The sequence below is a fragment of the Elgaria multicarinata genome, chromosome 10 (assembly GCF_023053635.1).
Source record: "Elgaria multicarinata webbii isolate HBS135686 ecotype San Diego chromosome 10, rElgMul1.1.pri, whole genome shotgun sequence".
Lineage (NCBI taxonomy): Eukaryota > Metazoa > Chordata > Lepidosauria > Squamata > Anguidae > Elgaria > Elgaria multicarinata.
Genome location: NC_086180.1, coordinates 1,042,145 through 1,064,576, shown reverse-complemented (window position 1 = coordinate 1,064,576; position 22,432 = coordinate 1,042,145). Strand labels below are relative to the sequence as shown.

At 55.9% G+C, this 22,432-nt stretch overlaps 1 protein-coding gene across 1 annotated transcript in view; it reads right to left on the bottom strand.

Annotated features, from left to right (window-relative positions):
- Nucleotides 1–2,537: 2,537 nt before the first annotated feature.
- The window catches only part of RAB11FIP5 (RAB11 family interacting protein 5), a 72,634-nt gene continuing 52,739 nt past the window's right edge, over nt 2,538–22,432 (bottom strand). The window contains exons 8-10 of the mRNA XM_063136055.1: nt 16,081–18,396; nt 4,022–4,223; nt 2,538–3,030 (exon numbers count right to left, since the gene is read on the bottom strand). Coding sequence (XP_062992125.1) covers nt 2,815–3,030; nt 4,022–4,223; nt 16,081–18,396 — 2,734 coding nt within the window. The 3' untranslated portion in view covers nt 2,538–2,814. The remainder of the gene's footprint in view (nt 3,031–4,021; nt 4,224–16,080; nt 18,397–22,432) is intronic.

Below are 22,432 nucleotides of genomic sequence, written 5' to 3'. Positions count from 1 at the left end.
CCAGCAGCATCTGCGAGGATCCAGGGGATTGCAAGTTCCAGCTACCCTGAGACGAAGGAAAACGGGGTAATTTGAAGAGCAAGGCTCTGCAGAAGACCCAGGGGGCTGGCCTGGGCTGGCCCCTCTTTTGAAGGGATGCCTTTCCTTAGCGCTAGAGCCCTGGTGCTCCACAGGTAGGAAAACCCGACGGGGGGCATCAGTGGGGCTGCTTCCTTTCCTACGCAAACCCACGAAGGGTCTGAATTGCCTGCTCAGCATCTTTGCAGGTTTCTCAAACTTCCTGCCTCCCTGCCTAGAAACTCCTACTCAAGCTTGAAATGTTTTGCAGAGAGGAAAGGGCTGCAGTTGTTACAGCTGGGCTCCCTACACACACACACACAGGGTGCAACTGGTCACGAGGTATGTAAGCCAGCAGCAAAGCAAACACTGCAGCCCTGGATGAAGGCAGAGCCAGGCTGACGGCAGTCAACAAACCTACCTAGGAATGCTGAAGAGGGGACACCGGGAGAAGGGCCCAGCTGCAGCCTTGGAGGCCCCAATGATCCAGAGCAGCAGGTGGGGCAGCCTCAGGCCTGCATGGCACCCCAGTCTATTTAAAGCAGCTTTGCTTTAGGCAGGAGAGCAAGACTAAACTGGGGCCAGACGCTGGTAGCCAGGGCTGCTGGGCAGAAAGCCGCGGTCACTCTGAGGGGCGGGGAAGAGAGGCACAGCCGTGCTGAGAAAGCAGCAGGAGCGGAGCTTCCACCCCGGGGGATTAGACCCCCCCCCCCACTAGCTGTCCTCCTCGTGCTGGGCAAGCCAGCTGTAGGGCCCGGATTCTGTCCCCTACAGCAGCCCGGTTGCACGATGCCTGCCAGCCCCTCCTCACCTTAGCACTGCAGGCAGCCCAAATGCCACATGGGAGCAGGAGAGGGCTGGAGAAACCAGCAGCACCCGCAGGGGCCAGAGCACCCAGGGCTCCACGGGAAGGAGCAAACATTCAGGGCAGGGACGGGCCAAGGAGGCTCCGGTGACACTTCGCAGTCCCTACACTGCGATCTGGTACTGTGCAACGGCAGGCCCCAGAGCAATCCGCTCCGGTCCTCCTTGCTTCAACTCCCCTGGGCTCCAGAAGGCAGCAAGGGGAGGGAGGGGGGGAGGGAAAGATGGCTCAGAAGCTCAGTTGGCAAAAGTGAAACTGGGGGGAGGGAGAGAAGGGGGTCTTGCTCCAAGCCCCTGGCCCTTCCGCACCCCCCCACCCCACCCCCACCCCTTCACTTTAGATCCTCCCCCCTCTCCCCTGCCCTCTGGGAGGCGTTTCAAGGGGAATCTGTAGGTGTTTTCTATCTGCCTGAGGTACAGGCCGGCCTTCCTCAAAAGCAGCTAAGCCAGAGGGCAGCCAGAAACCATCCACTGGGCAAATCCTCCTTCTTGAGGGCGCAGCGAAAATCTCCAGTTCCCAGGGACAGAGGGAGTTTGAACCCAGCACAGCGACGTCCTCCCTCCTTCCTTCCCTCCCTCCTTCCTTCCTTCCTTCCCAGGCGTGGCCGTTTGCAGGCTCCCAACCCACCGGCCTGCTGGGCTTTCCCTCCATGCACGCTCTCGCCCCTGGAGCGCTCCGCCCAATATGGGGACTCCTCCGACCCCTTCTCTCTAAAGCCAACCATTTCCGCCGCCCCCCTCCCCCCGGGGCCAATGTGGGATTCGGAGAGGCCACAATGCGGAAGGAGGAGTTTACCCCAGCGGGAAAGCCAGGTCTGAAGAAGCGCAGAACAGCCGTCCTCCCATGGACAAAAAGCCGCGCTTCCTCGGATCGTGGCTGCAGGTGCATGCGAGAGGGGCTGCGAAGGCTTGGATGCCGTTGATCCGCAGAGAGGGCAGCGCCCTCCACGTGCCACAGGAAAAGAGGGAGGGGGAGGGAGAACAGAAGGGCAGCCACAGATTCCAGCATGCCGTGGGGAAGCAAGGCCAGGCACAGTGCACTCCAAGGCCAGGGTACGCTCCCCCCTCTTGCCCCCATGGCAACAAGAGCAAGGGAAGGACCCCAGAGAAGAGCCCTACAGAGGGACGGGCAGCCTGGTCAGATGCTGGGCGATTGGCACAGGACGGAGGGCTCCAGCACGCAGGGCGATGCTAGTCCTCAAGGAACACGGTGATGCGAGGGAAGGAGCTCTGCCCTCGGCGCACAAGAACACCGTTGTTCTACAACGCACTTCCTAGATCAGCTCCACGTCAGGGTGGGTCTTTACTCCTGAGCAACACCCAACACCAGGTGGGCAGGGCCACAGACATCCAACAGCCAGCCAAGTCACTCAGACGGGGAAGAAGGAACTTAATACTGGGCCCAACTGGGTGTTGGGAGCTGGATGAACCCCGTCCTCTGCAGGCAGCTGGGAGTTCACTAAGGGACAGGTTGGGGAGTCTCCCAGGCAGCAGGTGAACACCCCTCGGAAGGAGAAGCTGCATCGCAGTGCTGGGGGGGGGGGGGGTTTGGCACTGCCCAGCCATGAAACGCAGCGCCCACGCCCACGCTGCCGTGCCGATGTCGCTTTCCAGGCTTCACCTGGCACAGGTGGGCATCTTAAGAGACGTGGACGCACCTGGTGGGCGGCAGCCCCACGTGGCCGACGTAAGGCGTGGTGGGGCAGAGCCCTGCTGCACGGTGTCCGTGGTCAAGGGGGTGGGGAGCACAGCGCCCGCTGCAGGCCTCTCCTTGGGGGTCTTGAGCAAGGAGAGCATGCGGTGTGGGGCGAGGAACCGAAGGTGGGGAAAGAAGGAGGAGGAGGGCCGCGTGGGTTTTTGTCGGAGGCGAGACGGGTGCAAACGGGCTGCGTGTTATTTGGCAGCCTTCGGCCCCCCTCCGAGAGGGATCTGCAGCAGGGTGGGGGACTGCTCCATGATGCGCACCAGGAGCCGGTCGATGTAGGTCTCCAGCTCTCGGACGTGCTCCTGCTCCTGGCCGAGCTCCGCCTCCCGCTTCAGCAGCAGCTGAATCAGCTCGTCGTGGGTCAGGTGGTAGTACTTGGCCGAGTGGTCCGGCTCGGAAGGGTCCTGGAGAGAGACGGAACCGCAGTGAGTGGAGCAAAGCTCCCCCGACCCCTCTCTCCTGGCACCCGAGGGCCAGCAGCGGCGTGGGCACGCTCACTCATGGGCCGGGGGGCGGATGGGGACGGAAGGCAGCCACTGGTGGGAGTTCATGAGTGGCTGTAGAAAGGGAAGCCCTGCAAGCCACCGTCTGCTCAGCCACGTGGGAGGCAAGAGCTCACTTGCCCAACGCCCCCGGGCCTCCTGCCTGAAAGTGGTCTTCTACAGCCTCACAGCTGTTGCCCAGGCCTGGCTTCAAGGCCCTGTTCTGTCATGATGCCCACCGAGTGGCCCTGGACGTCGCCGCCTCTCACCCCCCGAACCTATCTAGGAGCGGTTGCCAGGGTGCAGATGGGAGTGACCCACGTCTTCTGCCTCGAGCAGGGCACCAGGCGGGCTCCTACGCAAAGCCTCCGTAGGCACCACCAGACCACCTTCACCCACAGGGCGCAAGGTCAACACCTCGCCTGGTGTCTCCAGGTTGCGGCTATTTTAAAGCCGAATACATGTCGAGAGGCTGATGGAATGCTGGGTGCACTGGAAGTGGGCCAGCTCTTCCTTCTTCCAGAGCCACCGGCCAGGGTCCCTCCGAACAGCCTCTTGGGAAGCAAGGGCCGCTCCCTCGACAGCACAAAGCCCAACGGCCCCCTCAGGTGCAGCGACAAAGGGTGTCAGAGCTGCAGCATCAGGGGTCAAGACGGGGCACGGGGGAGCAGGAGCAGCAGAACGCAGCTTCTGGGGATGCGAATCCCAGTGATGGTGGTGGGTCTTTGGGGGTAGAGGCCAATGATGGCAGCAATGGGGAGGAAATGGAATCCCAAAGGGGAATACAGAAATGCAGATCTTACTGGCCCAATGCACGTCGAACGGGCCCTTTAAAAGTGTACCACCGCGTTCTTTCATGTGCTCAGAAGCTCCAAGCCCCACCCCACCCCCCGCACACACTGACCCCTTTTACCCTTTTGGGTTCTGCTTTTCCCAGCTGCAAGGTCAGACTCGATGAATCGCGGCTGCTCGAGGTGGTGGGCTGCAGCTTGTCCTGGCTGCCGCTCCGGGCAGGCGTCAGGCTGGCAGTTTGTCGCGGCGGCTTCTCCTCCTCCTCACTCGACGTCACTGGTCCTGGAGTGCTGCTGCTGCTGATGGGCTTCACTGGGTGTGGGCTGCAAACAACAACCAGCAGCATTAGGGCTGCTCCCCTCCCAGGTGGCTGGTGGAGGCAGAGAGCAGGGGAGGACGGGCCACGGGCCCCCAAACAGCAGAACCCCCCCAGCAGCAGAGGGGCTGCCTGTCCAGCAGCTCCCCAGTAGGGGTCAGCATTCTAAACAGGGGGGGGGGGGACTCCCAAAGCAGCTGTAGAGAAGACCCCTCTTGAACAAAGTGAAATGCCACTAAGTCATAAGCAAAAGGAGGGGGCACCACGCAGCCTCAAGCCCTCCTCTTACACACACACAGACACACATCCTGTGTAGCTTTTGTTTGTTTTCTGACTTCACTTTCAGCCTGAAGAAGGGTTGTGCTGGATGTGAAAGTTTGCTCACCATTTTGACATTTCAAGAAGTCCTAATAAAGGTGTGAGGCCACCATTTCTGTCTACCCAGCAGAGAAGCCACTAATGAAGTTATAAGCCCCAGAAACACATAGGGCATGTCGAGACCTGGGGAGGATCTCACGATGTGGTGATCGCGAGATCCTCCCCCTCAGTCCACACACAGCGCGCAACGTCGCGCCCGCCATTTTGATTTTTTTCCCTATTGAAGATGTGTGCACGAGCGCTCCATCGGAAAGGTAAGGGATTTTTTTTTTAAAAAAAGATCCTGCTCCCCCGACTCACCCCGACGGGCACAAAGTTCCTGAAGAGCTCCGTGCCCCATGCCCAGTTCCTGGCTCCTCGCGTTTACTCACGAGGAACTGGGACAGCTGCCCCCACATGCCCCGCGGTCTCGGGATGATTCCATGACTGCAGGAAAAGTCAGGATTAAAGCCGTCCTGGTTATCCTGGGGAAAGGGAGGGAACCCCTGTGCGTCATGTGGACACACAGGCATGATCCCGGGGCAATCCCCAGGATAAGCCCTTGTGTAGACATGCCCATAGGCTCTATGGAACCAAGAAAATCTGGATATCCATCACAAAGGCGAGGAGGAGGTGACCTCTTCCAAGCAAAACTGGCCCCAGACTTCCCTCCTGCTCTCACCCAAGAAAAGGTCTTGGCCTGCTCTGCAAGATCTCCACCTTCTTTAAAGAGGGGCCCTGCCTCTCCCAACCAAAACACAAGTTTACTTAGAGCTTCTCTTCCCACTGGTGACCCAAACCGTACACAGCATTCTAAGTGTGGTCGCTCCATAGATTTCTATAAGGGCAGTATGATACTGGCAGTTGTATTCTTGATTCCTTTTCTTATAATGCCTAATATGGAGTTTGCCTTCTTGACAGCAGCCGCACACTGGGTGGACCTTTTCATTGAGCTGTCCATCCCATTAGGTTATACTTGAAGTGGGGGGGGGGGGTTGCTCCAACGCGCATCACCTTACACTTGCTTCCATTGAACGGCATCTGCCATTTGGACGCCCGCGCTCCCAGCTTGGAGAGAGATCCCTTTGGAGCTCCTCACAATCCCTGTTTGTTTTAACCACCCTAAATAATTTGGTGTCATGGCAAACTTGGCCACTTCACTGCTCATTTCAGATCACTTATGAACACGTTTAAAAGCACTGGTCCCAATACAGATCCCTGTGGGACCCCTCTATTTACTTCCCTCCATTGGGAGAATTTAGCATTTATTCCTCTCTGCTTTCTGTTCTTTAACCAGTTACTGATCCATAAGAGGACCTCTCCTCTTATTCCATGATTGCTCAGGAGTCTTTGGGGAGGGGCTTTGTCAAAAGCCTTTGGGAAGTCCAAGTAAACAATGTCCACTGGATCACCCCTGTCTACATATTTACTGACATTCTCAAAGAACTCTAAAAGATTAGTGAGACAGGACTTACCTTTGCGGAAGCCATGTTGATTCTTTTTCAGAAAGACTTGTCCTCCTAAATGCTTACTAATTTTATCTTTAATAATGCTTTCAATCAATTTGCCTGGAACAGATGTTGAACTAACCAGCCTCTAATTTTCCAGACCAGACAGAAAGGAGAAAGTCAGGTTGCTTACCTGTAACTGAAGCTCTTCGAGTGGTCATCTATGCATTCACCGATACGAGTTCTGCACAGACGCAGAGCCCCATACATGTGATGTATAGAGACCACGATGAAGAAGCACATAGCTGAACAGGGAGGGGCACCCTGGGCTTGGGGGGGGGGAACGGACCTGACAGCTGTTGGAGAGGCAGGTAACGTCCAGCAAGGATGATCAAGGTAGACTCTACTGAACGCCATGCATTGACAAGTTCAGGGGATCCACCTCCAGGGGTGTTTTGTAGAGGACAGAAGCTGACCACCAAAGGGATTCTTAAAAGTAAGGCCTAGATTACACCTGAACTCTTCCATTCAACCCTATCAAAAAGACCTCTCTGTGCCAAGAGAGTCACCAAGATGGGTACTCAAAAGTCATGAAGGGACTTAATATTTAGTCCTTATATAGCACTCTAAAATGTTCAAAGTGCTTCACAATCGTTATCTCAACATCCCTGACAAAACTGTGTCAGGCCACTTATTGGCCCATTTTGCATCTTTATCTGAAGTCCTGCAGGCAAGAATTAACCACACACCCTTCTTCAAGATTACAGCCGCCAAGGTGGCACACACCTTGTTTCTCGCCTACAGCAGAGGCAAGCCAATCACCTGCAAATGCAGCACGGCCTAATTCACCTGTGCGACTTCCACTAGGAGGAAATGCCGGCGAATCTGGCCGCAGCAACCCTCACCAGCCCTGCTAGGCAGCTCAATACCTGTCTGGAAAAGTGTGCCTATGAAAACAGCACTTCCTTTGTAAACACAGAGTTGAGGCAAGGCAATGAGGGGTTGGATGTTGACTAAAGAGATCCGTTTAGTGGCACCTGGGGCCTCCTGCGTGCGAGGCAGGTGCTCTACCATGGAGCTGGGCGCCCGCCTCTTTTGCTTCCCTGCCCCCACAGCCCCCAAAACTTCCTGATCAAGCACTCTCTCGATGCTTAATCTACTCTCACTCTGCACACTGCAAAAGATCTGGACACCCTATGCAGGGAAATAATCATCATTACGCATGATCTAAAACCGAGCCTTAATTTCCCCCCAAAGTAAGGGGGCTTGCAGCCCAGGCCAGAACCTCCCCTGGAACCACTGGGCCCCCAAGCGTGAAGCCATTCATCCTCCACCCATAGCCATTCTCTTGTCAGTTTCCGCTCTGCCACTGGGCCACCATTAGACAGAGGCGATGGAAAAGAACAGGCTCCTTGCATCCCCCTCCGGCATCGAGGGCTGCAGAAAGGTTTCCTCACCTCCACGCTTATTCCCCCAGACTTCAGTTTTTAAAATTGCATTATGCTTTTAGGTCTTTGCACTGCTTCACTTTGGCTTTATTCTGTATCGTATTTTATTGTTTTAAGTTTTGCTTTGTGAATCACCCAGACAGCTGTAGCTATTGGGCAGTATCGAAATACAGTCGTGTGAAAAAGGAAGTACACCCTCTTGGAATTGTATGATTTTACATATCAGGACATAGTAGCAATCATCTGTTCCTTAGCAGGTCTAAAGATTAGGTAAATACAACCTCAGATGAACAACAACACATGACATATTACACCGTGTCATGATTTATTTAACAGAAATAAAGCCAAAATGGAGAAGCCATGTGTGAAAAGGTAAGCACACCCTTACTGCTTCTATAGGAATTAAGATGCTAAGTAGCAGACAAGTGCTGCTAATCAAAAACCCGTGATTAATTGATCATCAGCAAGTATGACCACCTCTATAAAAGCCAAAGTTTTTTTTCAGTTTGCTGGTCTGGAGCATCCAGGTGTGTCTTAACACAATGCCAAGGAGGAAAGACATCAGCAATGATCTTAGAGAAGCAATTGCTGCTGCCCATCAATCTGGGAAGGGTTGTAAGGCCATTTCCAAACAATTTAAAGTCCATCATTCTACAGTGAGAAAGATGATTCAAAAGAGGAAAACATTCAAGACAGTTGCCAATCTTCCCAGGAGAGGACGTTCCAGCAAAATCACCCCAAGGTCAGACCGTGCAATGCTCAGAGAAATTGAAAAAAACCCAAGAGTTACATCTCAGACTCTACAGGCCTCAGTGAGCATGTTAGATGTTAAAGTTCATGACAGTACAATTAGAAAAAGACTGAACAAGTATGGTTTGTTTGGAAGGGTTGCCAGGAGAAAGCCTCTTCTCTCTAAAATGAACGTGGCAGCACAGCTTAGGTTTGCAAAGTTGCATCTGAACAAACCACAAGACTTCTGGAACAATGTCCTTTGGACAGACGAGACCAAAGTAGAGAAGTTTGGCCATAATGCACACGCCACGTTTGACGAAAACCAAACACAACATATCAGCACAAACACGGTGGGATGATGATTTAGGCTTGTTTTGCAGCCACAGGACCTGGGAACCTTGCAGTCATTGAGTCGACAATGAACTCCTCTGTATACCAAAGTATTCTAGAGTCAAATGTGAGGCCATCTGTCCAACAGCTAAAGCTTGGCCGAAATTGGGTCATGCAACAGGACAACGATCCCAAGCACACCAGCAAATCTACAACAAAATGGCTGAAAAATAAAAGAATCAAGGTGTTGCAATGGCCCAGTCAAAGTCCAGACCTCAACCCGATTGAAATGCTGTGGCGGGACCTTAAGAGAGCTGTGCATAAACAAATGCCCTCAAAATTCCTCCACAACGATGTGAGAGACTGATAAAGTCATACAGAAAACGATTACTTCAAATTATTGCTGCTAAAGGTGGTTCTACAAGCTATTGAATCATAAGGTGTACTTACTTTTTCACACGTGGCTTCTCCATTTTGGCTTTATTTCTGTTAAATAAATCATGACACGGTGTAATAGGTCATGTGTTGTTGTTCATCTGAGGTTGTATTTACCTAATTTTTAGACCTGCTAAGGAACAGATGATTGCTACTATGCCCTGATATGTAAAATCATACAATTCCAAGAGGGTGTACTTTCTTTTTCACACAACTGTATAAGTAAGTAAATACACTTACTTGAAAGGGAAGGAGGGAAGTTACCCTTTTCGGAAAAGACCAATACTTATGCAGGTTCAGAACCCGCTCAAACTCTTAGAAGTTAATCCAAAATGCCACCAGATAACCAGCAGTGGGTCAATGCCACGGCAGAGGCCTCGTTTCCCACTTGTGGAGTGGGTGGGCAAGGGTCTTTGGCAAGGTTTGAAAACCCACTCGTGGACACAATCAAGGGGAAGCCGGACCAGAGGAGAGGGCCCCACCCAGCCTGCATTAAGAGCATTTACATCTCCGAACGAAACTACAGCAGAGCCCCTTTCCTAACGACTGCAGCAAGGAATCCGTACAAGGAGTTGATGTGTTCACCAAGTGATCCACCACGACCCCATGTTCCCTTTCCTGATATCTGGCCAACCAGAAGATGCATGTGAAGTTAGGGTTACTTGCCCCGCTGCTGCTCACTCTCTCCGTCCGGGGAAATCCTTTTGAGGACTCTTTGCAATCCACAGGGGCTGTCACCTTCCTTGAGTCATTGGGTGCCATCTGCCAAGTTGGCCTCCTCACTGCTCACCCCGCAACTCCAGATCATTTATGACAGCCTTCCTCAACCTGGGGCGCTCCAGATGTGTTGGACTACATCTCCCAGAATGACCCAGCCAGCTGGGTCATTCTGGGAGATGTAGTCCAACACATCTGGAGCGCCCCAGGTTGAGGAAGGCTGATTTATGAACAACTTAGAATCATAGAGTCATAGAATAGCAGAGTTGGAAGGGGCCTACAAGGCCATCGAGTCCAACCCCCTGCTCAATGCAGGAATCCACCCTAAAGCATCCCTGACAGAGGGTGGTCCAGCTGCCTCTTGAAGGCCTCTAGTGTGGGAGAGCCCACAACCTCCCTAGGTAACTGTTTCCATTGTCGTACTGCTCAAACAGTCAGGAAGTTTTTCCTGATGTCCAGCCGGAATCTGGCTTCCTTTAACTTGAGCCCATTATTCCCTGTCCTGCACTCTGGGAGGATCGAGAAGAGATCCTGGCCCTCCTCTGTGTGACAACCTTTGAAGTATTTGAAGAGAAGAAGACTGGTTGCAATTCATATATTTGGGGTGGGGTGGGGTGAGCATTGCTTTGACAGACAGAAGATGGCCTCCTTAGAAGAGCAAGGCCGTTTGAACTCCATTTATTCTGTGCAGGAAAGGGGCTGCACGCACCCCTAGCTCCCACAAGCCAAACCAGATAAAGACAAAACTCCTCTAAGGCTGGACGCTGGCTAAGGGGTGCCTCCACCCACCCAATAAAGCAGATTTTTTTGGGGGGGGGTCTTTTCACCGAAGCCGTGCAGACGAGATCTGCATAGCAACGGCACCATCTGCTGGCAATTCCAGTAAACTTTCTGCAAACCTCCACGGAGCCCAAATTAATCTTAGCTAACTTCCAGAAGGGCAGGCTGGGAGAAGTCCATAGCCCCAAAAAACTACAGAGCCTTGCGGCCCTTTCAAGTGTGAACCAAATGCATTGTGGGCCCCCGGAAGCTGGGCAACCTAGTTTGCTCCCCTTGGGCCTAGATGGGAAGAACAAGCCTTGCTATCTTGGCAACGGCTCCGGGGGCTTCCAGCCCCTTTCTGGGCACAATGGAGAAGGACGGTTGTCAGAGGGCACCGAAAGGTCTGTCCTGACATTAAGGTCGGCCTCCGAGTCCTGACCCAGATGCCCCCCCACCTCCCTGAAGTAAGGTGGGTGGGGAGCTCCCAGGGGGCCACCGTCTTCACTGCCTTTTCGCTTGGTTTTTATGCTGGGATTTTTATTTCTCTGCGCTGTTTTTTCATTCTATTGACTTGTATTGTTGCAAGTGGCTGCGAGGGCGACTGCTGAAGAGCAGCCAGTAAACAATGTAAACAAACACTGCGAAAAGAAGCCAAGGAAAAACCTGGCGGAGCGTCTCCAGGTCCTCCTCTGCACAATCCCGGGTGTTGTGGGACGCCTCCGCAAGGGGCCCCCTCACCCCACCCCACCCCACCCACAGCAGCAGCAGCAGCAGCAGCAGCACCTCCCGGAATCCTTTCTCAGCACCAGGTGCAGCACTTCTTCTTCTTTAATCCTCCCAAATTCTACACTTCTAACCCCTGAAGGTGTTAAGCGCAGTTTGTGCAGGCGGGGAACGCTAGCGGGGCAGGCTGACACGGCTGGTCTTTTCCCTCCGCTGCTCAGCGTTCTGCTGCTGCTGCTATTCGTTGCTTAGGCTTTGGGTTGTTTTTAGTGTTAATGATCTTTTGCGAGCCACCTGAAGAGCCTTGGCTACTGGGCGGCAGAGAAGCGTTGTCCATAAACAAAGCCCAAGTTCATCACCACGTTTGGGGAGTTACAGAGTGGAAGGTGGCCTCGGAGAGGAAGGGTGGGCAAACGGAGAACACGGCAGCCCCCACAGTCAACAAGAGAGGCAGAAGAGGACTGCATGGCCTGAGTCCTTTCCCCCACCCGCCACCCCCCAGGCACAAGGAGGCTCTTCCCAGGAGCCAAGGGCCAGTTCACACAGCAACCTGGGCCTCCTCCTTGACTCGTAGGAGCGGCCTCCTTGGGCGAGCACAACCCCGTGCATGTGGGGAGCATTTGAGACCCTCGCTGTGGCAGCTCCCACCTTCCCCACTGCGGAAGCGGCGTCTGCCAAGACCCACAACCCCCTGTCTTGATGTTACCCTAGTAAGGAAAGGGGTCAAAATAACATGTGACCAAAATCCAACATTTTCTGCACACAAAGAGCTTTTGTGCCTGCCAGCGTCATCTACCGGTCTGCAGCACTGCTGCATTTTTAGACTCCATCTAAAGCACCAGTTTTAACTAACAAATATTTCAGCCTGAGCCTCTTCAGAAACAAGAACATCCCAGAGCCAGGAAGCCCAAAGGGGAAAGACCTTCCTGGGCCAATCCAGAGAAGGCAGGGAGCAGGCCAATCCAGGGCATTTATCCTGGAGAGAGTCTGCAGTAGGGCCAGTTTTCCAGCACTGACCCACCCACCCACCCGTTTTCCCCCTGCCTTGGGCCCTCTAATATAAAGCACGTCACACAAAAGCCTGCGATTCCACTGTTATGGCAACAAGGACCCCAGACCAGGATTGCCTTTGACCTCTGAAAGCCACCATAATCCAACCCATTATTTTTGCAATAAACCATGAAATATAGCAGTTAATTAAATTGACTTAACCGAATACAAAGCAAAGACTGTTGCAGGCGAATGGTACAAAGTGGAGGAATTTAGGTGGAATTTTAGCAAAAATAGACACGGACTGATCACAGGAGGAGTAGGTGGGATTCCATCACTTAGGACTGAAACAGTGAGCCCTGAACTCTTAAGATAGATTCTCTTAAGGCGGATCCAAACACCGCTTTTCTGTCCTTGGAAAGAAGCCGGCCAAAGGAGCCCATCTTCAAAATAAATGAGAACCACCAGACACAAGTCAGGCACAGCGAACTGGCAACGTGGTCCAGCTCTGCCACTGCAGGTCCCATATTGACAAGAGACACTTTCATTTCCAGCCCTCACCTGAGAGCCAGGTTGGGAACAACTCTTAGCTGGATGCTTGGACCAACTACAGGAACCTCACTCTAACCATTTTGATCTCCCGTTCACAGCCAGTGAATAACTGCAGCTTCATTCAGACGCCTCCCTCCTTAAGAGAGAGCATCAGTGGATCTATTTCTGCCTGGCCACAATTGCTCCCTCATCAAGAGCCACGAAGAACCTGTCCACCTTCCTAACGCTTCAGCAGAGGGCCGGGACAAGAGGCAGGAGCCACAGAGGCACCCAAACAGCCTGCGGGATCGCACGTGGCAAGCCCTGATTCAACCACCACCCGTACTCTGGACTCTTATGTGCAACCCAATTAAGTAGGCCTGCCCACCCAAGCCCTTCTCTGTGCCCCTGTATCTGTGATGTGGGGATCCTGGCAATGGCCTACTGCACAGGCCTGTTGTAAAGGTTGCCGAGAATGTCTGCAAAGCACTTTGAACACTAAAAAGCTGTATTATTCTGCACGTATTTTAATCTTTCGAAAAATGCCTGCTGAAGTTTAGAGAAGTGTTACATCCCAGAAGGGGGTGCATAGTGTTAACTGATGGCTCTGTACAATACACACAGAAGGGTCTCCCAGGATTTTGTGCTGTTCTTCCCACCTGGAATTCAATCATCTTGGACAGCTTAAAATCAGATGGATGGATAAAACACGGGAGTGAGAGGTCAACATCAATTTGCAATCCAACTATTCACACCTGGTCCTGAGACACAGGTATGAAAAGCTTTCACATCACCGCAAAGGGAAGGGCTGGACAGTTGGACTGGATCCTTCGAGGAGGACAGAACAAGATCATGACTGAATGCAGGCGAATTACACCTCACCAAAAGTGCATGCAGTTTACACGCCACACCTAGTTGACAGAATAACCACACACACACACACTTGTGTGTTGCACTTGAAATCACTCAGGGACAGTACTCACCCAGCAGCTTTCAATGATCTCAATGGGAAGACAATGAGTAGACACACGCACACACTTTTATGTTGAAACTGGGAGTAGCAGAAAGAATACGGACGTAAGAAGTATGCGCTCAGCTTTGGCTAGAAAATGCCTATTCCTTTTTTTTTTTTTTTTTTGGTATACATAGCGGTAAACCTATGATACAATTTCAACCCATCTGCTTAATCATCATGAGCGTTCTCCCTCTGAAGGTGGCCCATCTGCAAATATCTAGGGTTTGCCATGTCCTTGAATGCCATCAAAAGCTGAAGTTCTTCAGAAAGTGGTACGTCTCAGTCCATGAGCCCTCAGCATCATGGGGGGTGGGGGGTGGGGGTGGGAGGACCATCACTCCAAAGGGGAGAGAGAGAGATAGAAAGGACAGAGAAGGTCACGTCTGGAAACAAAGCCCTGAGGAGGGACTGAAAGAACTGGGCATGTTTAGCCTGGAGAAGGGAAGATGGAGGGGAGACAGGATAGCACTCCTCAAATACTTGAAAGGTTGTCACACAGAGGAGGGCCAGGATCTCTTCTCGATCCTCCCAGAGTGCAGGACACGAAATAATGGGCTCAAGTTAAAGGAAGCCAGATTCCGGCTGGACATCAGGAAAAACTTCCTCACTGTTAGAGCAGTACGACAATGGAATCAGTTGCCTGGTGAGGTGGTGGGCTCTCCCACACTAGAGGCCTTCAAGAGGCAGCTGGACAACCATCTGTCAGGGATGCTTTAAGGTGGATTCCTGCATTGAGTGGGGGGTTGGACTCGATGGCCTTAGAGGACCCTTCCAGCTCTACTATTCTATGATTCTATGAAGGAGACTTTTATCACATCAAAGAAATTGGATTTAAAATGGGAGCAGAAGAATGCTCCCCAGGAGAATGCAACAAACAGATGAGGGGAATAATCATTTCCCCGCTCTCTAACCCCTCAGGATGCACGTAGGGCAGAGGACTTATTAGTAACTAACCCAGATAAAATTATTTGTATTCCCTGCCCAATGTTTGTTTATGCAGGGAGTGGAAATTCGATTCCAGGTTGTTTCCTGCAGGTGGGTACAAACCTACAGGAGGGTACTTAATTGTGGGCTGATTAAAGCAAGCCCTATGGTGGTTAAGATCTTGTGCATCTACCTCATGGAGAAATCTCAACCCAGCCACAGTCCAGGGACACGCAAACACCCCTCCCTCCCCACCAGGAGAGAAAGGGGCACCTGATCTTAGCAGTTTCCCCATGGACGGGAACGCAGGTGAGCGGCCGCCCACCACAGGCCACAGCTTCAATCCAGGTACAGCCAGGAAGGACCCCTCGTCTGAATCCCTGGAGAACTGCTGCTGACAGTCCACGTAGGGCAGGCAAGGCCAGGGCAGGCTCTGACTCGCTCTCCGGTGTGAGAGGAAGAGGAGGAGGTGGTGCTCATCTGAGATTCTTACCAAGACTGAGTTTATTCCGGAGAAAGCCACGTCTGAACAGGCACAAACAACATTCCCCCTCCAGAACAACCCTGGGCCCACAGTTCCCCCAAGGAAGACACTCCCTCTCTCAGAAGACCGAGGCTTCTTCTTGCTGCCGTAGCCAGGGACAGGAAACCCGGAGCCCACCAGCTATCCTTGGACTCCCAACTCCCATCAGCCCCAGCCAGCATGGCCAAAGGTCAGGGTGATGGGAGTTGTCGTCCATCACACATTCAGAGGGCCACAGGTTCCCCCCTTCCCCCCAAAATGCTATTACTATACCCCAGCTCAGGCAAGGGGCACCAGGAGCTTTGCCAGGGTCCACAGAGCTGCCAGGGAGACGGGCAAACCCTTGCACCCACCCTTGGGGTCAAAGGCCCCGCCCATCCCTTCCTAGTCAGAGTTAGAGCAGCATCTCAGGGGGACCTGGCCCCACCCTCCAAGGCAGCCGTCTGCAAGGCAGCAGGACCTGGGCCGCCCCGCCCTCACTTCCGTCTCACCAGGGCAGAACCTCCAGGGTGTCGCCACGTGGGGCAGCAAAGATTACGTCTACCCTGAGGAGCTAAAGCGGTGGAATTGTGCCCCCCCCTCCGAGAACCAGGCCCCTCCGCTAGCAAGCAGGGAGAGAGGAGAGAGCGCCGCTGTCGCACCCGTCTGTCTTGCTAGGAAGAGAAGGGAGGTTTTAGTCACAGCCTGAAAAATAAAAATAAACCTAAGCTCAAAGCAACGGCGGGAAGGTGCAATTCTGCCATGCAGCATCTCGTGCGAGGGAGGAGGAGCCCGCCCGCCTGTCTGCCTGCCCGCCTGCCTCTCGAGGGCAGGGACTCCATCGGAGGGCTTTTGAAGAGCTGCCTGGGAGACCCCCGAAAAGAGGGGGAGGGGGAGGGGGCCTCACCTGCACCACGCACGCACACACACACCTTCCCCCTTGGGCTCACCTGGCCATCCGCTGGAGAGGCACCTCTTCCGCCAGCTGGCGCTCCGCGGGCAAGACCGAAGGGGCTGCAGCATCCGTGCTGGGCTGCCACAGAGCGAGGGAGGGCTGGGCTACGGCCGGGCTGCTCCCCACGGGGCCCCCACCAGACGCAGGAGGCACAACGGGAGAAGGGAAGGGGAAGGCTTCGGGGCAAAGGACAGCCTGCAGGGAGGGGGTGGAGAAGGCCAAAGGCTGCAAGCCGGGCAGGAAAGGAGCCCCCGGCGCCTGCTCAGAGGGCGGGGCGGAGAACGGGCCGGGCGGGGCGGCCTCGGCCGGACGCTCTCGGGAGCTCAGGCCCTCCATCAGGGAGACCGGGAGGACGGCAGCCTGGCTCGGAGGACTCTCGGCGAAGGGGTTGCTCTGGAGAGGGGGGGCGGGCCGAGGGGCAAAGGGGTTGCCCAGCGTCAGGGCCGTGTCCGGCTCCCCTCTTTCCGCCTGCCAGAAGTCGGCCTTCTTGTAGTCCACCACCCTGTCGTCGGACCAGCTGGAGGAGAGCTCCGACCCGCTGGCTGAGCTGCCCTCCTGCTGCCCTTGTCGCAGCATCCCCCCCGCCAAGACCTGTGGGGAGGGGGCCGGCGGGGCCTGGCCAGCGGGACTCCCGGCGGGGCCCCCGCCGTCGGCCTGCTCCTCCCCACGGCCTCGCCCCCCTGGCGGCGCCTGCTGGCCCGGCCGTTCCTGGGCCAGCTGCAAGTGTGGCTCCTCCAAGGCCGTCCAGAAGAGCACCGAAGGGCTGGGCTGAGGCTCCCCGGGTGCGGGGGGGCCCTCGGCTGCCTGCAACCAGGGCGGCTCAGGGAGGCCGCACGGCCCGGCGGGCTCCGTCAGCCGAGGCACAGGGCTGGGCTCTTCCTCTTCCTCCTCCTCCTCCTCCTCCTCCGGCCAGCCAGTATTCTCTTTGGCGCTGGACAGCCCGGAGCCGCCCGTGGAGAGCTCGGAAGGGCAAGTCTCGAACTGCTCGGCCCCCTCGGCAGCCACAAGCGCCGAATCCCCAGAAGGAGCCCCTGGGCTCGTTAGCGCCTCGGCTTCTGCCGCTTCGTCATCTTCAGCAGGCGGCTGGAGGTCCTCCGTGGCCCGCCGGGTGTCCCCGCCACCTGCTCCAATTATCACTGCCACCGCTGAGGGGGCCCCCGCCTCCTCCGCAGGGGGGCCGCGCACCAGCCTCTCCGCCGCCGCCGCTGGGCCCACCTGGGTGTCGCGCTCCGCGAGGCCCCCTGACCCCCCCTCCTGCCAGCCCCACAGAGCCCCGTTGGCTTCAGCTTCAAGGCTGAGGGGCGTGAACCTGCGTGGGGGCTTTGGAGGGGGGGGCTCTGCCCTGTGCTCGCCCGCCCCTCCCTGGGGCTCCAAGGTCACCTCTCTCTCCTCCTCAACGTCCTGGCCTCGGTTCCAGCTGGCTTGGGTGGCCCCATGGACCGGGGGCGCCAGGCCGGGCCTCTCCTGCTCGCTCCCTGAGCCCCTGCCACACGGCCCAGCCCCGGAGGGGGCCGCCACTTCAGCACCAGGGCCTGGGCCATCTTCACGCAGCAGCGAGAGCGGCCCCCCGCCAGGCCTTCCCAGCCGGCTTCGATTGGGTGGGCTTGGAGGCAGGCCCTCCCGCTCTTCCTCCTCCGCTGGGAAGACGACGTCCTCTGAGAAGGAGGGGGGGCGCAGGCTTGGGCTGCTCTCCGGACTCCGGCCGAGGGCCACCGCCTCCCATCTCTCCGTGGTGGGTCGCTGCCCTGCCAGCTCTCTCCTGGCCGGCTCTCCTTGGAGGCCGCCCGCTCCAGACTCCACCGCCCCTGCAGGATGGCCTCGGGCGGGGCCTTCCTCCCAGGCCGACCCCCCTGGCACTGCAGCGTCGCCGGACCTGCTCTCCATCCACTCGCTGGGGTCCTCCTCACCCCGGCAGCCTCTCTCCTCCAGGACGGCGCTCGGCGAATCCGAGCCCCTTGAAGGGGCTTCCTCCCCTCCCCCAGTCGTTCCGCCGCTGCCTGGGGGCTCCGGGTCCCCCTGCAGCAGGAGCTCAGCAGCAGCAGCCTGGGGTGGGCTTGCTCCGGCCGCGGCCGCTGCAGGAGGGGCCCCCGACGGCTCCCTCCGCGCTTCTGGCCTGAGCCTGCTCGTTGCAAAGGCGTCGAAGCTGTCGTCCCATTCCGGGGGGGCAGCAGGCAGCTGGGGACCGCTCCGTCTTTGGGGGGCAGACTCGGGCTGCCGTTCTCCGACTCTTACGAAGGGAGAGGGGCCACGATCCTCAGAGAAACAAGTGTCCGTGGCAAACTCGGTCGTAGCAAGCGGGCCAGAGGGAGAGCTAGAGAGAAAGTGAGCAGGGGAAGCAGTTTAGTACCTGGTCAGCTCCTCAGAGAAAGGGTTGCCTTGCGCGGGGGTGGGATGGGGTTGGCGGGGCATTCGTCCAAAGGCGCTGCCTTTGGGAGCCACTGCCAAAGGGGTCGTGGAGCCTAGTGGGGAGGGAGGGAAAGGGCGGGCGGCACCAACACGCCCAGCAGGGGCGGCACTTGGAGGACGGGGCAGAAGGGGCCTTGGAGCTGGGATCTCCCTCCGGAGGCACGTCCGCTTGCAGGCTGCGAAGGAAGGCAGAACCGTTGCCCACGCTCCCCCCCCCAGTTAATGCCCCAGCAAGTGTCCTGGGCCCCCTCCACACACAACACGCATGCGCAAAGCACAACAACCATCACGATGCATTCTGGGAAAAAGCAAGCCTTTGCTGAAGCAGGCCAACGAGAATGGAGAAACCAAAACACAGCATGAGCAGAACAAGCAGAGAGACGTGGGCAGGCCTGGACCAGCACCTCCGAACACGGCCCAAATGCCGCCGCCCCCCTCCCGCCCCCCCCCTCCCGAAAGCGCCCTCCCAGCTCCCCCACCAGCTTCGTTGTGTGCCCGAGTGGCCTTGGTGGCTGCAGTGGGATCTCCAGCTGGCACTACCAGCTCCAAAGGGCCAGAATCCAGCATGATGCTCCTGCCCGGGTCCACGGTGGGGTTGGAGATTGGGGTGGGGCATTGCACAGGAGACTGTGTCCTCCGGCCAGAGCCATTTCACACTTTGGTTCTTAGTGGCAGCCAAAGCCCTCCTCTGCCTCTCCTTGTGCATCGTGTCCCCCCCCCCTTTTTCGTCCAAGGAGCACAAAGGCGTCTCCCCTCCAACCACCGGCCAGAGCCAGACCTGCTCAGCATCAGCACGGCAGCCGCATCCCACGCCCTCCGACCTGAGCCTGGGATCTCCCACAACGGCGAGGCTACCTCTGCATGGAAACAGTCAGCCCAGGGCAAGGCGCACCACCGGCCGCCCTCCTCCGAGGCAGGCAAGCCCAGGCGCCCTGAGCCGGGCCACGTGGGGGTTGCTGCTGCTGCTGCTGCCCCTTCTCCTCAGCCCTGCTCTCCTCCTCCTCCGCTCTCTCCATGTCCACGGACAAGGACACCCGGCGGCTCAGCACGGCACGCTCACCGCCCTTCTAGGCTTCTGCAACCTTCTCCTCTCCTCTCCGGCCTTTGAGGGACGCCATGTGCCCAAATCATCCCCCAGCTTTCTCCTTCGCTCTGGCCGTGCGACGTCCCTCCTTAAATCCAGGCACAGGATCCAGCACAGACGCCGTTTACTTTGAAGCCCCTCCCAGCCCCGCACGCCCCTGCCCGTGACCTCTGCTGCGGGGCTGGCTGCCCAAACCAGCCCAACCCTGTGGGGCCAGCACCATGCCCTCCTGCACCGGATTCAGCTGAAGCCTGAGCCAAATCAGGCCCCTTCAGACCATTTCTCAGGCCTCCCGCTGTACTGAAGCAACCAGAACGGAACCCGGTCCCAGCCGACGGCTTCGTTGCAGACATGGCCAGGATCCACACTACTGCTTTAAAACGGTTTACAACACTAGTGACAACTGTTGGGGCCCAGGACACACGCCAGAGACTGTTTTCAAACCGCTTTCAAAGTGTCACTTCCTGCTTGGTGCAGATCTGACCTCTCTGGTTTCAAAGATGCAGAGACTCTATTGTCTTCCAGTGCCCCCAAGTTTCACTTTTGGTGGTGGTGGGGGAGAGAAACCTTAAACTGGTGTTGAAGCATCCCAAGTCTCCATTGCTTCTAATTCAAAGCCTGCAGACATCTGCACAGCCACACATGGTATTTACCTTCTCTTGATAAGTAGCTCTTATTATGCAAATCACAGCCCAATCAACAGCTTTTCAGTTTACAGACCTAATCTACATCCAGCAATACGGAGCTTCACAGGTGAGCTCCGCACAATACTCACTAGACCACGAGAAATTCTCATTGTTGAATGCATTATGTTAGGACGTTGCGTCAAAACTGCCCCCCCCACACACACACCCCACACCAGCAGGATGAAACCTGAGTTGGCTTTTCCAGACCCACCCTCAGGGAGGGTCTTCCGCTAAGGACCTCTTTTGAGTGGTCCTTCTCCCCCCCCCCCCCCCACGTCTGATCCTTGGGTCCATTGCTCCCAACTCCTCTCCCACCCCCCATAGGATCTGGCATTCCCACAGTGGATGGAGAGGTTTCTGCCTGGCTTTGACCACCCCCCCCTTCGCCCTCTTCCTCATCTGACTCTCTTCCCACACCTTCTCTGGGTGCTTCTGAAGCGACGTGGGGGCCCAGTCCTTACACTTTGCAGGTTTCTTGCCTGGGGGTGGCTCTATGAAGTGGGCCATTTTCATACAATTTTCCCGGAGAAGCAAATCAGTCCACCACCAAGACACTTTGAAGGCTCCCCTTCTGCATAAACCGCTGCACCGACCCTTTTGAAATTTTGCAGGTTTCCTCCGTCGTGACACTTACAAGAGTTTCAGAACCATGTTGCACGAAGTGCACAGGGAGCTAAGCACAACGTCAACACCGCTCTTGCACAAAGCCCCCTGCAGCTGTCAATCTGACGTTGGGCAGGGCTGATCCCCTCAGAAGGCACAACTAACCCTGCAATTTTCATCCAATTTAGCCAAGAAATAAAAAGTTTATCGGCAGTTTCCTTTAAAAATGTATCGAAGTCAATAGCAAAACAACCCCTGCGCCTATTTTTCTGACAGTTGCTAGGCATAATTGCCTCCTCGGGTTCTACTATGCCTGCAGGTAGCATCCTATACGGATAAAGAGAGAGAAAGAAGTTACAGCAGGGGTGGTTTTCATTTCCCATGACAGCCAAAGCCTCAGATTTCCAAATCCCGACTCGTTTCCGGTACCCGAGTCAAACGCAGCCGTTTCCGAAGCAGGCCGAGCTCAGTCAGTCCGTTTTCCGAAGTGCAGAGTCGGGATCCGAACTGAATCTTGGGGCCGGGGCGCCCCTCCCCCGAGTACCTTATAGCTGAAACAATGGCATATTGCTCCCCTGCCACCGCTTCCCTTCCCTGGGAAATTGCTCCCAGCAATTTCTGGCACTGGAGCCCCTCCAGGGTTTGCATCTCACAGCCTCAGACTCATGGCCAGAATTAGTTTCTCTTCTGTATATGGGACTAAGTGGTAAGTCCAGGCTCATGCTTTTCTGCAAGAAAACTTAGCATCTGCCTCCACCGCTGGGAAGGTGAGCGTGGCAACAGAAGAGGCCGGGGTTGGGTGGTCCAGCTAGAGTGGAGCGCTGAGCACCATTGCTTATTTGGAGGGGGGAGCTATAGGATGAGCTGCCATGGGGCATAGCCATAAACCCCATCACCAATTGCCCCAGGACAGGGGGGGGGACCATCTCCCTCCTCTATCTTCTTGCCAAACTAGAGAGCTACAGCAGCAGTTAAGGCCAAGGCATCAACCGTGTGGGTCTCTGCTCCAGAAGAGGCATGGTGACGCCCCCCTTGGGCTCTTTCAAGGCAAGGGGTCTGGGATGGCCCAACCTCTCCCCGGAAGGTGCACCCCATCCTCCTCCTCTTCCTCCTCCTCCTCCTCGACAGGGAAAGGAATCCTGGACGGCTTCTCTCAATTTGCACACGGCTCCTTCGCTGGTGCCCCACATACTGGACTCGTGTTGAGCCGGGCTAACGCCACAGGGTGCAATGTGCGCCCAGGGCCCGGGGCTATGAGACAGGCCCAGAGCTGGGCAGGAGGGGCCAGGTGACAGGACAGGGTCAGAATGTTCTCGCTGAGAACTGGCCACACGAGCAGTCGGTCCCAAACAGAGGGGCCCATTATTCTTGTCACTCTGCAGTCCTCTTCAGGAAGTTTTGCAGCACCACAAAAAGCCGTGAGGAACCGCCGCACGGCACCATCTGCTTTTTGTTGGTATTTGCAAAATTTATAGACAGCCTTTTAATTTCTTAGGCAATTTATAGCATCAAACTGACTATAAAAATCACAAGACCAACCTTGTACTTTTGCTCCAACAGCATTTTCT